This window comes from Cetorhinus maximus, chromosome 9 (genome assembly GCF_964194155.1).
Source record: "Cetorhinus maximus chromosome 9, sCetMax3.hap1.1, whole genome shotgun sequence".
Lineage (NCBI taxonomy): Eukaryota > Metazoa > Chordata > Chondrichthyes > Lamniformes > Cetorhinidae > Cetorhinus > Cetorhinus maximus.
In genome coordinates, this window is record NC_135887.1 from 106,180,507 (window position 1) to 106,197,062 (window position 16,556).

A 16,556-nucleotide genomic window follows, 5' to 3' on the forward strand; every position below is an offset into this window, starting at 1 on the left:
GGAATTAAAGATTATCCAGGACGTGTGGTTTCAGAAGACATACAGGAGGCTATTTTCATTGGATGTGTTAGGTGCTAAAGGGTCTCCAAGTCGGCCAACAGGAGGCCTTGAGAAGCGATGCATGTTTAGCCACCTGTAGTGCAAGATGCCAACTTGGTAAAGCTGTTGAAGCGCTTGCTAGAGACCAATTAAATTAGCTCTGAACATTAAAGAGGCTGCACACCCTTTTGCTGGCTGGCACTGCAATTATTGACCTCTTCCAACAGTGACCAGCTGAACAAAAGTAAAGAAGTCATTGCTGAGGATGTTGAGCACCACTTAAAGCTATCCTCAGCTTTCACTTTTCACTTGCTGCTGGAGATCAATTGACTACTCTGAGTTTGAAGAGGACTTTTAATTCGCATTGGGTGGCTTGTCGGGATACTCTAGGCTTCACCCACATGCAATTGTTTTTCCAGAAATCCTTTGAGGACTTCACCTAAAAACAGTGAGTTCTGTAAGATTCTACCTTATTGGAGACCTTTTAGGAGTTACTCAGCGAAAGTGAGTGCTTGTTCATGGGGATCTTGCAAAGCTGCACCTTGTTCTGGAGGAAGAGTTGGAGGTGGAAATGAGGCAAGGTAGAGCAGCACTAGCTGCTGGATGAGAGAGGGACAGGAGGACGTGGAGGGTTCCAGATTTATGGTGACTTGCTGCATACTTCACAAAATGTTAAGCTCAGGGGTGTCACAAGAAGAGTCGGAGGAGGAGGTTGAGGAAGAGGAAGATGTGAGGGGCACCAGTGGAGCACCAGAGTGTTACACCTGGTACCATACCTGGGAGGGTCAATTGCACCTATCTAATTGAAGACCACTTTCAACCACTATCACTCTTTGGAGCACTATCTCCACATGCCTTACCTTCCATGACTGAGAATCCATCAGACAGTCCACCATTTGCACTCAACCCTTTCAATTCCTTCCCCAGGGAGATCACTATAAAAAAAGGCTATCAATTTTGTCACCCAAACACCATAATCTGACAAAAACAAGCCACACAAATGTGTCACAACTAATAGCACTTACAAATATTCCAATTCCAATTCCAATGCAAATTTGCTGTCCTATAACTATTCTTGCCTACTGTGCTTCTGCAAAGTGAAACTTCATGTGAGGTGGATGGATACTGAGAATCTGAAGAAGGCAGTTGGGGTGTCCTCCTACGACAACCTCAAGAGCCTATATACCATGATGGCCTCCTTTTCCAGTTCCCACAGGGCTGGCAGGCTGAGGTGGATCATTCCCCTGGAAGTCTGCATTGATAAAGTTCAAGGGATCAAAGGAAATGCCAAACAATTATAGGCCAGTTAGTCTTACATCGGTGGTGAGCAAATTAGTAGAATCAATCCTGAGAGAAAGGATTAACTGTCATGTGGAAAGGCATGGACTAGTCAGGGATGGTCAGCATGGATTTGTTAAAGGAAGGTCTTGCCTCACAAATTTGATTGAATTCTTTGAGGAAGTGACAAGAAGGGCTGATGAAGGCAGTGCAGTGGATGTTGTGTACATAGATTTTAGCAAGGCATTTGACAAGGTCCCACATGTCAGATTGGTCAGGAAAGTAAAAGCCTATGGGATTCAGGGTAATGTGGCAAACTGGATAAAAAGTTGGCTTTGTAACAGGAAACAAAGGGTAATGGTCGATGGATGCCCTTGCGAATGGAAAGTGTCTCAAGTGGTGTTCCACAGGGCTCGGTGTTAGGACCCTTGCTGTTTGTGTTATATATTAACGATTTGGACATGAACATGGAGGGCACGATTGGGAAATTTGAAGATGACACAAAGATTGGCCGAGTAGTGGATAGTGTAGAGGATAGCCATAATCTCCAAAACGATATAGATGGGTTGGTGGAGTGGGCGGTAAAGTGGCAGATGGATTTTAACATAGAGAAGTGTGAGGTCGTACATTTAGGGAGGTCAAACAGTTTTAGGGATTATACAATAAATGGGAATATACTAAGAGGGGTAGATGAAGTGAGAGATCTTGGTGTACAAGTACACAGGTCCCTGAAGGCAGCAGTTCAAGTAGACAAGGCTGTAAAGAAGGCATATGGAATGCTCTCCTTCATTGGCAGAGGTATAGAATATAAAAGTAAGGATATAATGTTGGAATTGTATAAAACACTGGTGAGGCCACAACTGGAGTATTGTGTGCAGTTCTGGTCATCACATTACAGGAAGGATGTAATAGCTCTGGAGAGAGTGCAGAGGAGGTTTACAAGAATGTTGCCAGGGTTAGAAAAGTGTAGCTACAAGGAGAGGTTGGATAGGTTGGGGTTATTTTCCATAGAACAAAGAAGGCTGAGAGGTGACTTGATTGAAGTGTACAAAATTATGAGGGGAATAGATAGAGTGGACAGGATAAAATTGTTTCCCTTAGTGGAGAATTCTAGAACCAGGGGACATAGATTCAAGATAAGTGGCAGAAGGTGTAGGGGGGACATGAGGAAGAACTTTTTTACGCAGAGGGTAGTGGGTGTCTGGAATTTGCTGCCCAAGTTGGTGGTAGAGGCAGAAATTCTAAACTCCTTTAAAAAGTACCCGGATCTGCACCTTAAGTGCTGTAAGCTGCAGGGCTATGGGCCGGGTGCAGGAAGGTGGCATTAGAAAGGGGGCCTGGGTGTCCTCGGGCTGGCATGGACAAGATAGGCCAAATGGCCTCCTTCTGTGCTGTAACTTTTCCATGGTTCTCTGGTCTAAGGTGTACCATGGAGAATGTGTATGATGAAACTATATGGAGCTTTTGAGTGAGGGTAAGTTTGGGGATTAAGAATCAGGAATGGTTGTAGCTATAGAGGTGTTCAAAATCATAGACTGAGTAGATAGAAAGAATCTATTCCCTTTGGCAATAAGGGTTGAGAACCAGAGGACACAGATTTAAGACGATTGGCCAAAGAACCAAAAACAACATGAGAAAATATTTTTTTATGCAGTGAATGATTAGAATTTGGAACACACTGCCTGAGAGTGTAGTGAAGACAGATTCAATTGCGGCTTTCGAAAGGAAATTGGATAAATCCCTGCAGCCAAAAGGTGTGCAAGGTTACAGGGAAAGGGCAGGGGAGTGGAACTAGCTGAAGCCATTGTTGACTCAATGGGATGAATAGCCTCCTTCTGTACCTATTCTATCATTCTACGATTCTACATGAAAGGAAGCTGAATTGGCCATAAATCTCAAGGCAAAATGCATCCTGCCCTGCCTGTGACCATGGCATCTTCCAGCTCCTCCCGATCTCCAGCACTGTTTCTTCAAGGGAGTAATCTCGTGCAGTCTAGATCTTGTCGCCACCTGTTATGTGCTGTCATGTCCTAGTTAATGACTCAATCACCCAGGGGATGTAATTATGCTCTATCAGTTTTTCAATCATTTTGGCTGCAGGCATTGCTAGCAAAGACAGCATCAATTGCATATCCCTAATAACCTTTGCAAAGCTGGTGAGCTGACTTGTTGAACTGCTGCAGTCCATGTGGTGTGGGTACTCCCACTGTGCTGATGGGAGTGAGTTCCAGTATTTAGAATCAGTGACAATGAAAGAACAGTGATATATTTCCAAGTCAAGATGGCATGTCAGTTGGAGGGGAACTTGATGCTGGCGTTTCCATATGCCTGCTGCCTTTGTCCTTCTAGATATAAGTCATGGCTTTGGGAGGTGTTGTCAAAGAAGTGAGATGCATTACATCTTGAAGATGGCACACAGTGCTGCCATTGTATGTTAGTGGTGAACAGAGTGAAGGTTTCACATGTTGGATGTGGTGCCAACATACCAGCTGCATTGGCCAGTTATGTTTTGAGCCACATGGGTGTTGTTGGAGATGCAATAATCCAAAAAAGTGTGGGGTATTCCATCAGACTCCTGACTTATGCTTTGTAGATGATGGACAGGTTTTGGAAAGTCGGGAGATGAGTTACTCACCAAAGAATTCCCAGCCTCTGACCTGTTCCTGTAGCTACAGTATTTATATGGCTGGTGCAGCTAAGTTTCTGGGCCAATGATGGCACCCATCACACACCCAACCCCGCCCCCACCCCAAGGATGTTGATAGTGGGGAATGAGGCAATGATAATGCTGTTGAATGTCAAGGGGAGGTGATTAGATTCTCTCTTGTTGGAGATGGTCATTATTTGGCGCTTGTGTGGTGTAAATGTTACCCGTCATTTATCTGCCCAAGCCTGAATGTTGCCTGGGTCTTACTTCATGAAAGTCAAGAAGTCTGCATTGCCCTGGATGGCATTGAGCTTCTTGAGTGCTATGGGAGCTGCATTCATCCAGGCAAATGGAGTGTATTCCATCACACTCCTGACTTGTGCCCTGTAGATAGTGGACAGGCTTTGGAGAGTCAGGAGGTGAGTTACTCACCTCAGAATTCCCAATCTCTGTCCTGCTCTTGTAGCCACAGTATTTATATGGTTGGTCCAGTTCAGTTTATGGTCAATGGTAACCCTCAGGATGTTGATAGTGGAGGATTCAGTAATGGTAATGCCATTGAATTTCAAGGGGAGATAGTTAGATCCTCTCTAGTTGGAGATGGTCATTGCCTGGCACTTCTGTGATGCGAACGTTACTTGCCACTTATCAGCCCAAACCGGAATGTCTTCCTGCACATGGACACGGACTGCTTCAGTATCTGAGGTGATGTGAATTGAACAGTATGCTATGCAATCATTAGTGAATATCTCCACTTCTGACTTTGTGATGAAGCGAAGGTCATTGATAAAACAGGTGAAGGTGTTTAGGCCTAGGACACTTCTAAGAGGAACTCATGCGGCGATGCCCAGGAGCTGAGAAGATTGGCCTCCAACAACCACAACCATCTTCCTTTCTGCTAGGTATGACTCCAGCCAGCAGAAAGCATTCCTCTGATTCCCAATGACTTTGATTTTCCAAGGGCTCCTTGTTGAAATGCTGCCTTGGTGTCAAGGATAGTCATTTTCACCTCACCTCTGGAAGTCAGCAGTTTTGTCCATGTTTGAACCAAGGCTGTAATGAGGTTTGGAGTTGAGTGTTTGTGATGATACCGAAACTAAATATTGGTGACCAGGTTATTAGTGAACAAGTGCTGCTTGTTAAGACTGTTGACATCACTTTGCTGAGGATTCAGAGTAGACTGATGGGGTGGAAATGGATTTTACTGCTTTTTGTGGACAGGACAAATTTTCCACATTGTGGGAGATGCCAGTGTTGTAGCTTTGCTAGAGGTACTGATGGTTCTGGAACACACATCTTCAGTACTGCATCCAGATGTTGTCAGGGCCCATAGCCTTTGCTGTATCCAGTGTGTTCAGAAGTTCACCAATATCACATAGAGTGAATCAAATTGGCTAAAGACTGGCTTCTGTGATGTGGAGCCCTCAGGAGGAGACTGAAATAGATCATCCACTCTGCACTCCTGGCTGAAGATGGTTGCAAATGATTTAGCATTATCTTTTGCATTGATGTGCTCAGCTCCGCCGTCATTGAGGATGAGAATGTTCATGGAGCATTTTTCTCCCATGAGCTGTTTAATTGTCCACCACCATTCACAACTTGACATGGCAGAGCTTTGATCTGGTTCGTAGGTCACAGAATCACAGAAGGAGGCCATTCGGCCCATTTTGTCTGCACCTGCTCTCCGAATGAGCATTTTGACTCAATGCCATTTTCCTGCCTTTTCCCTATAACCCTGCACATTGTTTCTATTTAAATAATCAACTAAAGTCCTCTTGAATGCTTCGATTGAACCTGCCTCCAACACAGTGCATTCCAGACCTGAACCACTCGCTGTGTGAAAAAGTTTTTTCTCACATCGCATTTGCTTCCTTTGCAAATCACTTTGAATCTGTGCCCTCTCATTCTCGATCCTTTTGCGAGCAGGAACAGTTTCTTCCTATCTCCTCTGTCCAGTCCCCTCATGAATTTGAACATTTCTATCGAATCTCCTCTTAGCCATCTCCTCTCCAAAGAGAACAGTCCCAACCTCTCCAATGTATCGTTGTAACTGAAGTTTCTCATCCCTAGAACCATCCTCGTAAACCTCTTCTTTCTATGTTCACATCCTCCCTAGAGTGTGGCACCCGGAACTGTACACAATACTCCAGCTAAGGTCTAACTAGTGTCCTATACAAGTTCATCATAACCTCCTTGCTCTTGTACTCTATGCTCCTATTAGTAAAGCCTAGAATGCTGCATGCTTTATTCATAGCTCTCCCTGTCCTGCCACCTTTAATGACTTGTACACATATACACCCAGGTCCCTTTGCTCCTGTACACCCTTTAGAGTTGTACCCCTTATTTTATATTGGCTCTCCATGTCCTTCCTACCAAAATGAATCACCTCACACTTCACTGCATTGAACTTCACCTGCCACCTTTCTGCCCAGTCCACCAACTTGTCTGTCTTTTTGAAGTTCTACATTGTCGTCTTCACAGTTTACAATGCTTCCAAATTTCGTGAAATCCGTAAACTTTGAAATTGTCCCCTGCACACCAAGATTATTAATATATATCAAGAAGAGCAAGGGCCCCAATACTGACCCCTGGGGAATTCCACTATAAACCTTCCTCCAACCCGAAAAATATCCATTAGCCATTGCTCACTGTTTCCTATTACTCAGCCAATTTTGTTTCCACATCGCTACTGGCCCTTTTATTCCATGAGCTATAACTTTTCTCATAAGTCTGCTGTGCGCCATTAGTATCGAATACCTTTTGGAAGTCCATGTACACCACATCAACAGCATTAACCTTATCAATCCCCCTCTGTTACCTCTTCAAAAAAACTCCAGCAAGTTAGTTAAACATGGTTTTCCTCAGGAAATCCATGCTGGCTTTTCCTAATCAACCCACATTTTTTCCATGTGACTATTAATTCTATCTTGAATAATTGTTTTGAGAAGCTTCCATGCCACCGAAGTTAAACTGACTGGTCTGTAATTGCTGGTCTTATCCTTACAAATGTTTTTGAACAAGGGCATAATGTTGGCAATTCTCTAGTCCTCTGGCACCTCCCCTAAATCAAGGGAAGACTGAGAGGTTGTGGCCAGTGCCCCTGCAATTTCCACTCTCACTTCCTTCAATATCCTTGGATGTGTCTCATCTGGTCCCGGTGCCTTGTCAAATTTAAGTACCGACAGTTTATCCAATACCTCCTCCTTATCAATTTTGAATTCTTCTAGTGACAGAGTTTCCTCCTCTGTCACCATGGCCTGGGTAGCATCTGCTTCCTTGGTCAAGACAGATGCAAAGTATTCATTTAATACCTCAGCCATGCCCCTGCCCCCATGTGTAAATTCCCTTTCTGGTGCCTAATCGGCCCTACTCCTCCTTTTACCACCGTTTTACTATTTATGTGCTGATGGAAGATTTTGGGATTCCCTTTTACGTTGGCTGCCAGCCTTTGCTCATAATTCCTCTTCGCTTCACTTATTTGCTTCTTCACCTCTTCTCTGAACCTTCTGTATTCAACTTGGTTCTCAATTGTATTTTCTGCCTGACACCTGTCATAAGCACACTTTTTCTTCTTTATCTTAATTTCTATCCCCTTTTTCAACCATGGAGCTCTGAATTTGATTGCCCTACTTTTCCTTTTTGAGGGAATATACCTTGATTGTGCCCGAGCTATTTCTTCTTTGACGGTAGCCCATTGTTCAGTTACAGTTTTTCCTGCCAACCTTTGGTTCCAGTCTATCTGGCCCAGCTCTGTTCTTGCCCAGTTGAAGTCGGTTCTCCCCGGTTAATTATTCTTACTCTGGGTTGCCCACTGTCCTTTTCTACCATCATCCTAAACTTTATGATACAATGATCACTGTCTCCTAAAAGTTCCCCCACTGACACTTGATCTACTTGGCCCATCTCATTTCCAAGAACCAGGTCTAACTGTGCTTCCTTTCTTGTTGGACTGGATACATACAGTTGTAGAAAATTCTCCTGAACACACTCCAGGAACTTTTCCCCCTCGCTGCCCTTTATACTTGCACTATCCCAGTCTATATTTGGGTAATTAAAGTCCCCCATTATAAATACTCTAGGGTGTGAGATCATGTAGCTTTGTCTATTGCATGTTTCTACCTCTGTTTGGCATGCATGTACTCCTGTGTTGTAGCTTCACCAGGATGGTCTGATGCTATCTTGGCATGCTATCCTACTCTCTTCATTGTACCAGGGTTGATTCGGGTCTCTCTGCTCATCTACATTTCTCAAATTGTACTATTTATAGTTTAATGTCTTTCCATATTCATCCGCCCAAAGTGCAGCATTTCACACACCGCTGCATTGAGCTCCATCTCCCATGCTTCTGCCCATTTCTTCATCATCTCAATGTTATCCTGAATCCTATAAGTATCCATGTCACTACTTTGCCAAGTTTTGAGTCATCTGCAAACTTTAGAATGCTGCTCCCGACACATGAGTCTAGGTCATTTGTAAAATCTGAAGAGAGTAATGAACCCAAAACTAACTTTTGGGGAACACTACTATAAACCACTTCCCAGTCTAGAAAACATCTATCCATCCATCCCCTTTTTGCTTCCTGTCACAAATTCAATTTTGTATCCATAACCATCACTTTCCTCTTAATTCTATGGGCTTTCATCTCCTTTGTAAACCTCCTGTGCAGCACTTTGTTGAATGCCTTCCAAAAGTCTATATACATAATATCTACTATACCACCTTGAATGACTTTCTCTGTACTTTATCAAAGACTTCAATCAAGTTGGTTAAATGTAATTTGCTATCAACAAACCCATGCTGGCTCTCCTCGATTAACCCAGAGCTTTCTGAATGAAAGTTAATTTTGTCCCTGATAAAGGTTTCCAATAACTTCACCACCACCAATGTTACACCGACTGGCCTGTAGCTTCCTCGATTATCCCCTCCCTTTTGAATAGTGATATATCAAATAGATTACAAGAAAAAGAGAAGTAAAATTGAACTACTGGCTAATGATATGCAATTTTGTAATGAATAGATACGCCAGAGAACGTTTCAAACAGTACTTCAAGAAGAAGAATGACATCCTGGCCTTGCAGCTTCCTTTGTAATGCCAGATAACAGCTTGATTCACACACACTGCGATGGGAAAGCTGGAGCAAGCTGGAGACAGGACATCATTAAAGCTGATCGATGACAAATTACTAAAAACCTAATATACCACTTGTATGTTGCTGTGATCATACAGCATCAATGGAATATGACAAAAATTGCTAGTCTCATAACTGGACATTGAGATTCACCCTGGATAGTTAGTCATGATGAAGATAACATAAATTACTGGAAGTGGATCAGTACAATTTTAGGTCATGATATCATTCACATTTCTCATTTACATACTGATGTTGCAAATCTTGTGGCAAATTCTTTCGCTGACAAGTTTTGTGCTATGTCCAAACAAATCCTTTGTGATTCGTCATTTGAAGTAGTTATTGGAATGTTGCATGTTTAGCCCTGTGGTCGTAGGAAAAGCTCAGTTCAAAGGATGCTCATCTTTCCTTTCATCAATGCCGTGCAGCCATCATTCCTATGACAATGGTTCAGATAAATAAGGATTTATTCAAAAACATCTCAACATCTACGTTCAAGAAAGTTTTAAAATATGCAAATTTTGCAAAATTGAACCTAAAATTGGAAATGCAGGACCAGCCAGTCAGCATTTGAAGGAGAAAGGTTGGTGCTACATAAATGCACATTTATTGTTGTAGTTGCTGAACATTTTGGGTTAGATCCTTCCTCAGACCTCAAGGATCCTGCTGAAAATATTACTCTATCTTTCAAATGTTGATTGACCCTCTGTACAATGTTAGAATTTTTGATTTGTATGTTATAATATTCTATCTGTTTTGAATTTGACACAGAAATGTTACTGCAAACCTCAAAAATCTGAAGATAAATCCAGATAATTATTCACTATTCCAACTTTTGCTCGGTCTCATTCCTCCTTCTGTTCATAAATGCTGTAATAATTTTGCTACATTTAGCCAAGGAAAGTATACTTTCACAACACTGGTATTGATTAATTTAAAGGTTTTTAGAAATCAAGAACTTTACTAGCTTTGTGTCAGCTGTGGCTCAGTTGGTAGCACTCTTGTCTCTGAATCACAAGGACCTGGGTTCATAATTCCATTTAAGGGCTTGAGCACAAAAATCAAGGTTAACATTCCAGTGCAGTCCTGATGGAGTACTACAGTGTTGGAGGTGCTGTCTTTCAGATGAAATGTTAAACCAAGGCCCTGTCTGCTTGCAGAGGTGGATGTAAAAGATCCTATGGCCCTATTTCAAAGAAGAGCAGGAGAGTTATCCTTGGTGGCCTGGCCAATGTTTATCCCTCAATCAAATTCACAAAAAATAACAGACTATCTGGACATGATCACTGTTGTAGGGTGACCGAGTTGTACTATGAATGATAGAGTTGATCTGCAGACACTTCTTGGGTGGAGACTTTAAGTTTATTTACAATATACTCAGCAGCAACTACACATGTGCTTTCAACTCCAACTCTATCTCTACATTGACTGCTGAGGTAGCCCGCGCTATTCTCCTATTGGTTACTACAGATCATGTGATCTTCCCTAACAAGTATTATTCTTAAAGGTACATTACACTAAATAAAACCACAATTACTACATTTCTCCCCCTTTAACTCAGCTATACATATTATATTTACAAGTAGATATTTTTCAAGACGACATAAGAGTAAGGTTTCAGTCTTTCAGGTGGTTTCCTGATACGTGTGGAATGTCACAGCTCCACAACTCCAGATTATCTGTCAGGAACTTCCTTTTCTGGAGTTGCCTGAACATCAGGTGCTTTGGTGGGCACTTGCAGTTCTGTGTCCTCAACTCTTAGAGGAACATCAGACATGTCTGTCCTGGGCTGAGTATCCTCAACAGGAATCGCAGACCCCGTCATGGTCACTGGTGGAACCAAATCTTGGTGATTTGTCTCTCTCTTGCTTAAATGGTCCAGCTGTTTACGAAAAATCCAGCCTTCCACCTCCACGTGGTAAGATAGAGGTCCAGTCACCGCATTTATTTCACCCGGTAACCACTTTGGCTCTTCCCCGAAGTCTTTCACACATGGTAAATTTCCCATGGTAAATTTCCTCTCACAACTATGCCAGTCATGTCTGGTTTTTTGGCTTCCCTGACTCCTTTCCACCTTCCCCTCTAAATTTGGCATTATTAAACTCAATCTCACCTTGAGTCGGCGTTTCAACAATAACTGCAGGTGTGACAGCTGTTGTTGTGTGAGAGGTAGTCCTGTAATGAAAAAGAAAGCGTGCTAGCTTGGTTGCCAAGGGATCGCCAGTTAGCTTTCTCATGCTTGTCTTGGACATTTGAACCGCCCTTTTGGCAGTCCATTTGAGGAAGGGTGGTGCAGTTTTTACATGAGTGATACCGTTGAGGCTGCTAAACCATTGAATCTCAGCACTTGTAAATGCATTGCCGTTATCAGAAATGACTACTTATGGTAGTCCGTGAATGGCAAAACTGTGATGTAGTTTCTCAATTGTAGTGCTCAACTTTGGTGACTTCACCTCATATACGTCCAGCCATTTTGAATGGGCACCAACAATGAGTAGGAAAGATCCAATGTAGTCAATGTGTAACTCCATCCTGAACACCCCCATGGGTGTAACGGAGCTGTGACTGGCAACTTATGCAGTTGCTAATATTGCACACAGTGCTTTCTAAACTCTCTATTTCACCATCAATCCCAGGCCACCATAGAGAGCTGTATGCTATGGTCTTCATTTGGGAAATTCCTGGATGGGCACTGTGTAGTTCAATTAAAAATGGTTCCCTTCCCTTTGGAGGAACTATCACTCGTGTTCCCCATAATAAGATGCCATCCTGGCTGGTTATTTCATGTCTTCTGTTGAAGTACGGTTTCACTTCATCAGATACGGGCTCCTTTGACCAACCATGAAGCACTTGTTCTCATACTTGAGATAGGACTGGATCCCGACTTGTCCAGTCTCTGAACTGTCGAGCACATACCAGCAAGGAATCTAAGAAATTTAACAGTAAAGCAAGTTCCTGTGGAACTGGGAAGTGCTCATCATTTTCTTGTAAAGGCAAACGACTAAGAGCATCGGCGTTTGCGATTTGATTGCCAGGCCTATGTACGAAAGTGCATTCATAGGTGCCAGAATTAAAGCCCATCACTGCATTCTTGCTGAGGCCATGGGTGGTATAGCCTTGTCCTCACTAAACAATCCTAGCAATGGTTTGTGGTCTGAAATGATTGAAAAATGGCAGCCGTGTACGTACTGGTGAAATTTCTTGACACCAAAGATGATGGACAGGCCTTCTTTATCTATCTGCGAGTATCCCTTTTCCACAGAGGTGAGCGTTTTTGATTCATAAGCTATTGGCCGTTCCATATCACCATCCATTCGGTGAGAGAGCACTGCACCAACTCCATAGGGAGATGCATCACATGTCAGCACAAATTTTTTCGTCTGGTCATAATGCAATAATAGATTGGACAAGTGCAACAATTGTTTCACCTTTATGAAAGCTTCTTTATGGGGCACCTCCCAACAGCAACTTTGGTTCTTTTTGAGTAGAGGATGCAGGGGGGCCAGCACTGTAGACCAATTTAGTAAGAACAGCCCATAATAGTTGATCATTCCTGGGAATGATTTGAGCTCTGAGGTATTCTTTGGCGTAGGTGCCTCTTTTATGGCTCTCACTTTCTTCTCAACCGGGTGGAGGCCCTGTGAATCTACCTAGTGACCCAAATAGATTACCTCCCTCTCTTGGAATGTGTACTTTCCTTTTTTCTAGCACAGACTTTAATCTTGGCCTTCTTTTTGACTTCACTATTGGCCAGACTTCTCTCAGATGCAAGCTCAACTTGTCTGAGCTCAGTGGCTGAGTCTCCCAAAATTCCATTATCTGTCTGATTCTTGGAAAATTCTGTGACTTTTGCTTCCAAAGCCTCTTTGGCTTCATTTAGCTGATTCTTCTGCTCCTCTTTTTTGTATTTATTTGCTGCCTCCTAGAAAATTGAGCAGTGTTGTGTCTCCTCTGCCAACTCATTCTTCAGTTTGTTCAGAGAGGTGCTGAATTCTTTCTGTTTCTCTTCATACTTTTCAGAGGTACAAACTTTGACCTGAGGGAATCTTATAGTGTGTGAAGGTCTTTCAACAGGTTTTCTTTTTCCCTGCAAAGGTTGTTCACCTCATCTCGAACTCTGTCATCAAGCAGGATCTCTTCCAGTTTTTTCTGCTGTTCTTCCAGGTTTTGGCTTAAGACAGCCTACATTTCTACAGGTTGTTGAGTCCTTACGCACTCCTTTTTCAAAACAGGAATGCTTCCAGCTTTCTTTTGGAATCTCAGTGGCCAATCAAGGTTGATTTCACTTAGCCAATTTCGTCCTAGAAGGCTTGGTCCTCTGCCTCTTAATACCAACACTGGTAGCTTTGCCGATTGGCTTCCATTATGGACAGTTACTCTGCTTATGCCTTTTACTTGTATGTCTTCACCTGGATATGTATTTAGCTTGGCGGCTGTTTCTTCTAAACTAATTGATGTTCAGCATTATTCAAATATCTAGAGGTATGTTCCCCAGTTACTGTAGTGGAAGCTCCCATGTCCACTTCCATTCTAACAGGTTTGCCATTTACTTTCACTGTGGCAAATATTGGTTCCGTCTTTCCAACTTTCAGATTAAATAATGAATAAATTTCTGAATTTGTCGTTTCAGGCTCTTCTATATAGTAGATTTCATTGGGCTTCTTCTTTTGTTTACAAGCCTGCTTGAATCTTTCCTTGCATTGCCTCATCATATGTCCATTTCTGTAACAATAGTGGCAATCAATTTTTTTAAACTGCCAATCGCTAAAAGACTGATTGTTCCCACCTTATTAAAATTATTCTTCGATTTTGATGCTAAATTATTTTTCTTTATTCTTCAACTAGCGGGAGCTGTTTCCCACTTCTTGGTGGAGTCTTGCTTTTTTGCGTCTATTTCACTGAGGTTTCCCACCCAATGTGGAGGATGGTGCCATTTTGTGCACCCTGAATTACTTTTGAATCTCTTATTGTGCTTTCCATGGCCAGCACTATCTCTGGCATCTTCTTTAAATCCAGATTCTCTTCGGATAATAATCTTTTCTGATTAGTGTCCTCTTTCACACCACATGCTGAACAATCTCTGAGCATGTCATTCAGACTCGTACTGAACTCACAATATTCCGTTAGCTGCTTCAAGTTTGCCACATAGCATGCAATTGTCTCACCCGGGTGTCTGTTTCCCGAATTGAACCTGAACATCTGCATCATGGCTGAGGTGTTGAATGTGACCCTTCACGAGGTCCACCATTTTATCGAAGTTTTTCGAATCTGGGGCATTGGGTGCTGTCAAACTTCGAATGAAACTATAGGTTTTGCTCCCGCAAGTATTCAGGAGGATTGCTCGCCTCTTCTCTTCCCCTGTAATCTTGTTCACTTGAGAAAAGAACGTGACGCGTTCTATGTATTGAGACCAATCATCTGTGGCTGGTTCAAAAGGATCAATTCTCCCAAATTGTGGCATTTTTAGAGGGGATAACTTCTTCAATTCTAACGGAGTGTACTACTTACAATCACTGGGCAAGGCACAATGCCAATTTCCTTTTAACTTGATTTCTTCTGTTCAATCCTGTTTTATCCTCATCACCAGTTTGTTTTAGGGTGGCCGAGTTGTACTGTTAATCTGTAGAGTTGATCTGCAGACACTTCTTGGGTGGAAACTTTAAGTTTATTTACAATACATTCAGCAGCAACTACACGTGTGATTTCAACTCCAACTCTAACTCTACATTGACTGCTTTGATAGCCCACGCTACTCTCCTATTGGTTACTACAGATCACATGCTCTTGCCTAACAAGTATCATTCTTAAAGATATATTTCACACTAAATAAAACCATAATTACTACAATCACATTGCCGTTTGTGGGAGTTTGCTGTGCGCATATTGACTGCATCGTTTCCTACATTACAGCAGTGACTACACATCAATAAGTACTTAATTAGCTGTAAAGAGCTTTGAGACGTCTGGTGAGCATGAAAAGCGCTACATAAATGAATTTTTTTTTAAGACAGACTAAAAGTCATTATTTTGTTGAAAACACATTGGACTCTATCATATTTTATGCTTTTCTACCACAAGATCTCAGTGTATTTGTTTTGCAGAAAATAAATGTAGTCCCTGAAATGTTTTGGGTTCTTCAAGATTTTTGAATGGGTTACCCATAAACAAGGACATTGAAATATTTGAGTTATTGAAAGGGTTAAAAAAGAATGTTAAAGAAAAGAGCTGTGGAGTAGCTACAAAATTAACACTTTTTAATAGGACTATTCACTAATTGAGTTCAATTCTTTTCAGGTTAACAAAATGAAAATATTAAAAGCTAAAAATGAAGCTGACTCAATATTTGCAATTTAAGATACTTAGGCTGCCAGACGAATGACTGCAAACTGTAAAATAATATACTGTGATTGCAGCATTTTCACTTTGCAAAGCTGAAAGGATGTAAGTTGAATTTGGAGTTTGATTTCCTGTGTGAGGTGCTACTTTCACCAATGGTTTTGATTCATTTAAAATAAATGGGTTAATGATGATGTTAAAGTAAGACACACAAAAGGGTAAATCTTTTAATTGGTGTACTAAAATAGTGCCCAGAGGAATACCGATCTCGAAATGAATAATGAGTCTATAAAAGGGTAGTGCTGTTAAAGTCTGGAATCAATCTACAGTTAACTTCTAAAAATTACTTTTCAAAGCTTTTAACTTAAATGTTTGCTGGGTTGACATGATACTGTACAATATTTGTGATTGACACTTGAACGCAGTTGTATGAAATTCCTTTATTCACTGTTTTAACAAGGTATTAACCTCGAGTTGGCAAAAAACAGCAGATAGAACAATTCCATACAGAAGTACCTATTACCAGTCTCTCTCGGTACGTTTTCAATCTACCAGTGTCTTTTGAAATGTTAATTTCTGCAAGAACAATTTATATTTTCGCATTTGTAGTTGGTAATTTTCTTTTAACAGGTTTTCGTAGCTGCGGATTGGGATTCATTATTATCAATAAAATGTACAGCTCTATTCCAATTAACCTGTTTTAGTCAAGAAATATAATACCTGAATCAAGATTTTTATAATCTGCAGATAAAGTTAAGCAATTTGAAAATCTTTCCAGCATAATCCCTTTATTCACTATAATTCAATTGAAACAAAAACAGGAAATCGTTTTATATATGTACTTTAAGGAGTAATTAGGATTATAGGAATAAGTTGCTGGTTCTATTTAACAGTGGATTCATTAATTTGTTACTGTTACAGACAGGGATGAGAGAGAACTGAAACCCCAATTCGCTTCCCTTGATGTCAGTAATTAGTGTGTTTTTTATAAAGGAGGATGTGTTTGTTTCTCAGCCCTAGAGTCTGGGGTCAGTTGGAATAACCAGCCACAAGCTTTCATGGATTTAAATAAGTAAGATTACTTATTCACTCATTCACACTGAAAATCTAACACTACATCACTCACA

The 16,556-nt window shown here is 41.5% G+C and overlaps 1 protein-coding gene across 2 annotated transcripts in view; it reads left to right on the forward strand.

The window, feature by feature from the left end:
- Window positions 1–9,925, forward strand: part of LOC144684882 (ethanolamine kinase 1) — a 479,036-nt gene extending 469,111 nt beyond the window's left edge. For both annotated transcript variants that reach the window (XM_078549246.1, XM_078549247.1), the window contains one exon: window positions 8,982–9,925. In XM_078549246.1, the coding sequence (XP_078405372.1) occupies window positions 8,982–9,054 (73 nt within the window). In that variant the 3' untranslated portion in view covers window positions 9,055–9,925. The remainder of the gene's footprint in view (window positions 1–8,981) is intronic.
- Window positions 9,926–16,556: the final 6,631 nt, after the last annotated feature.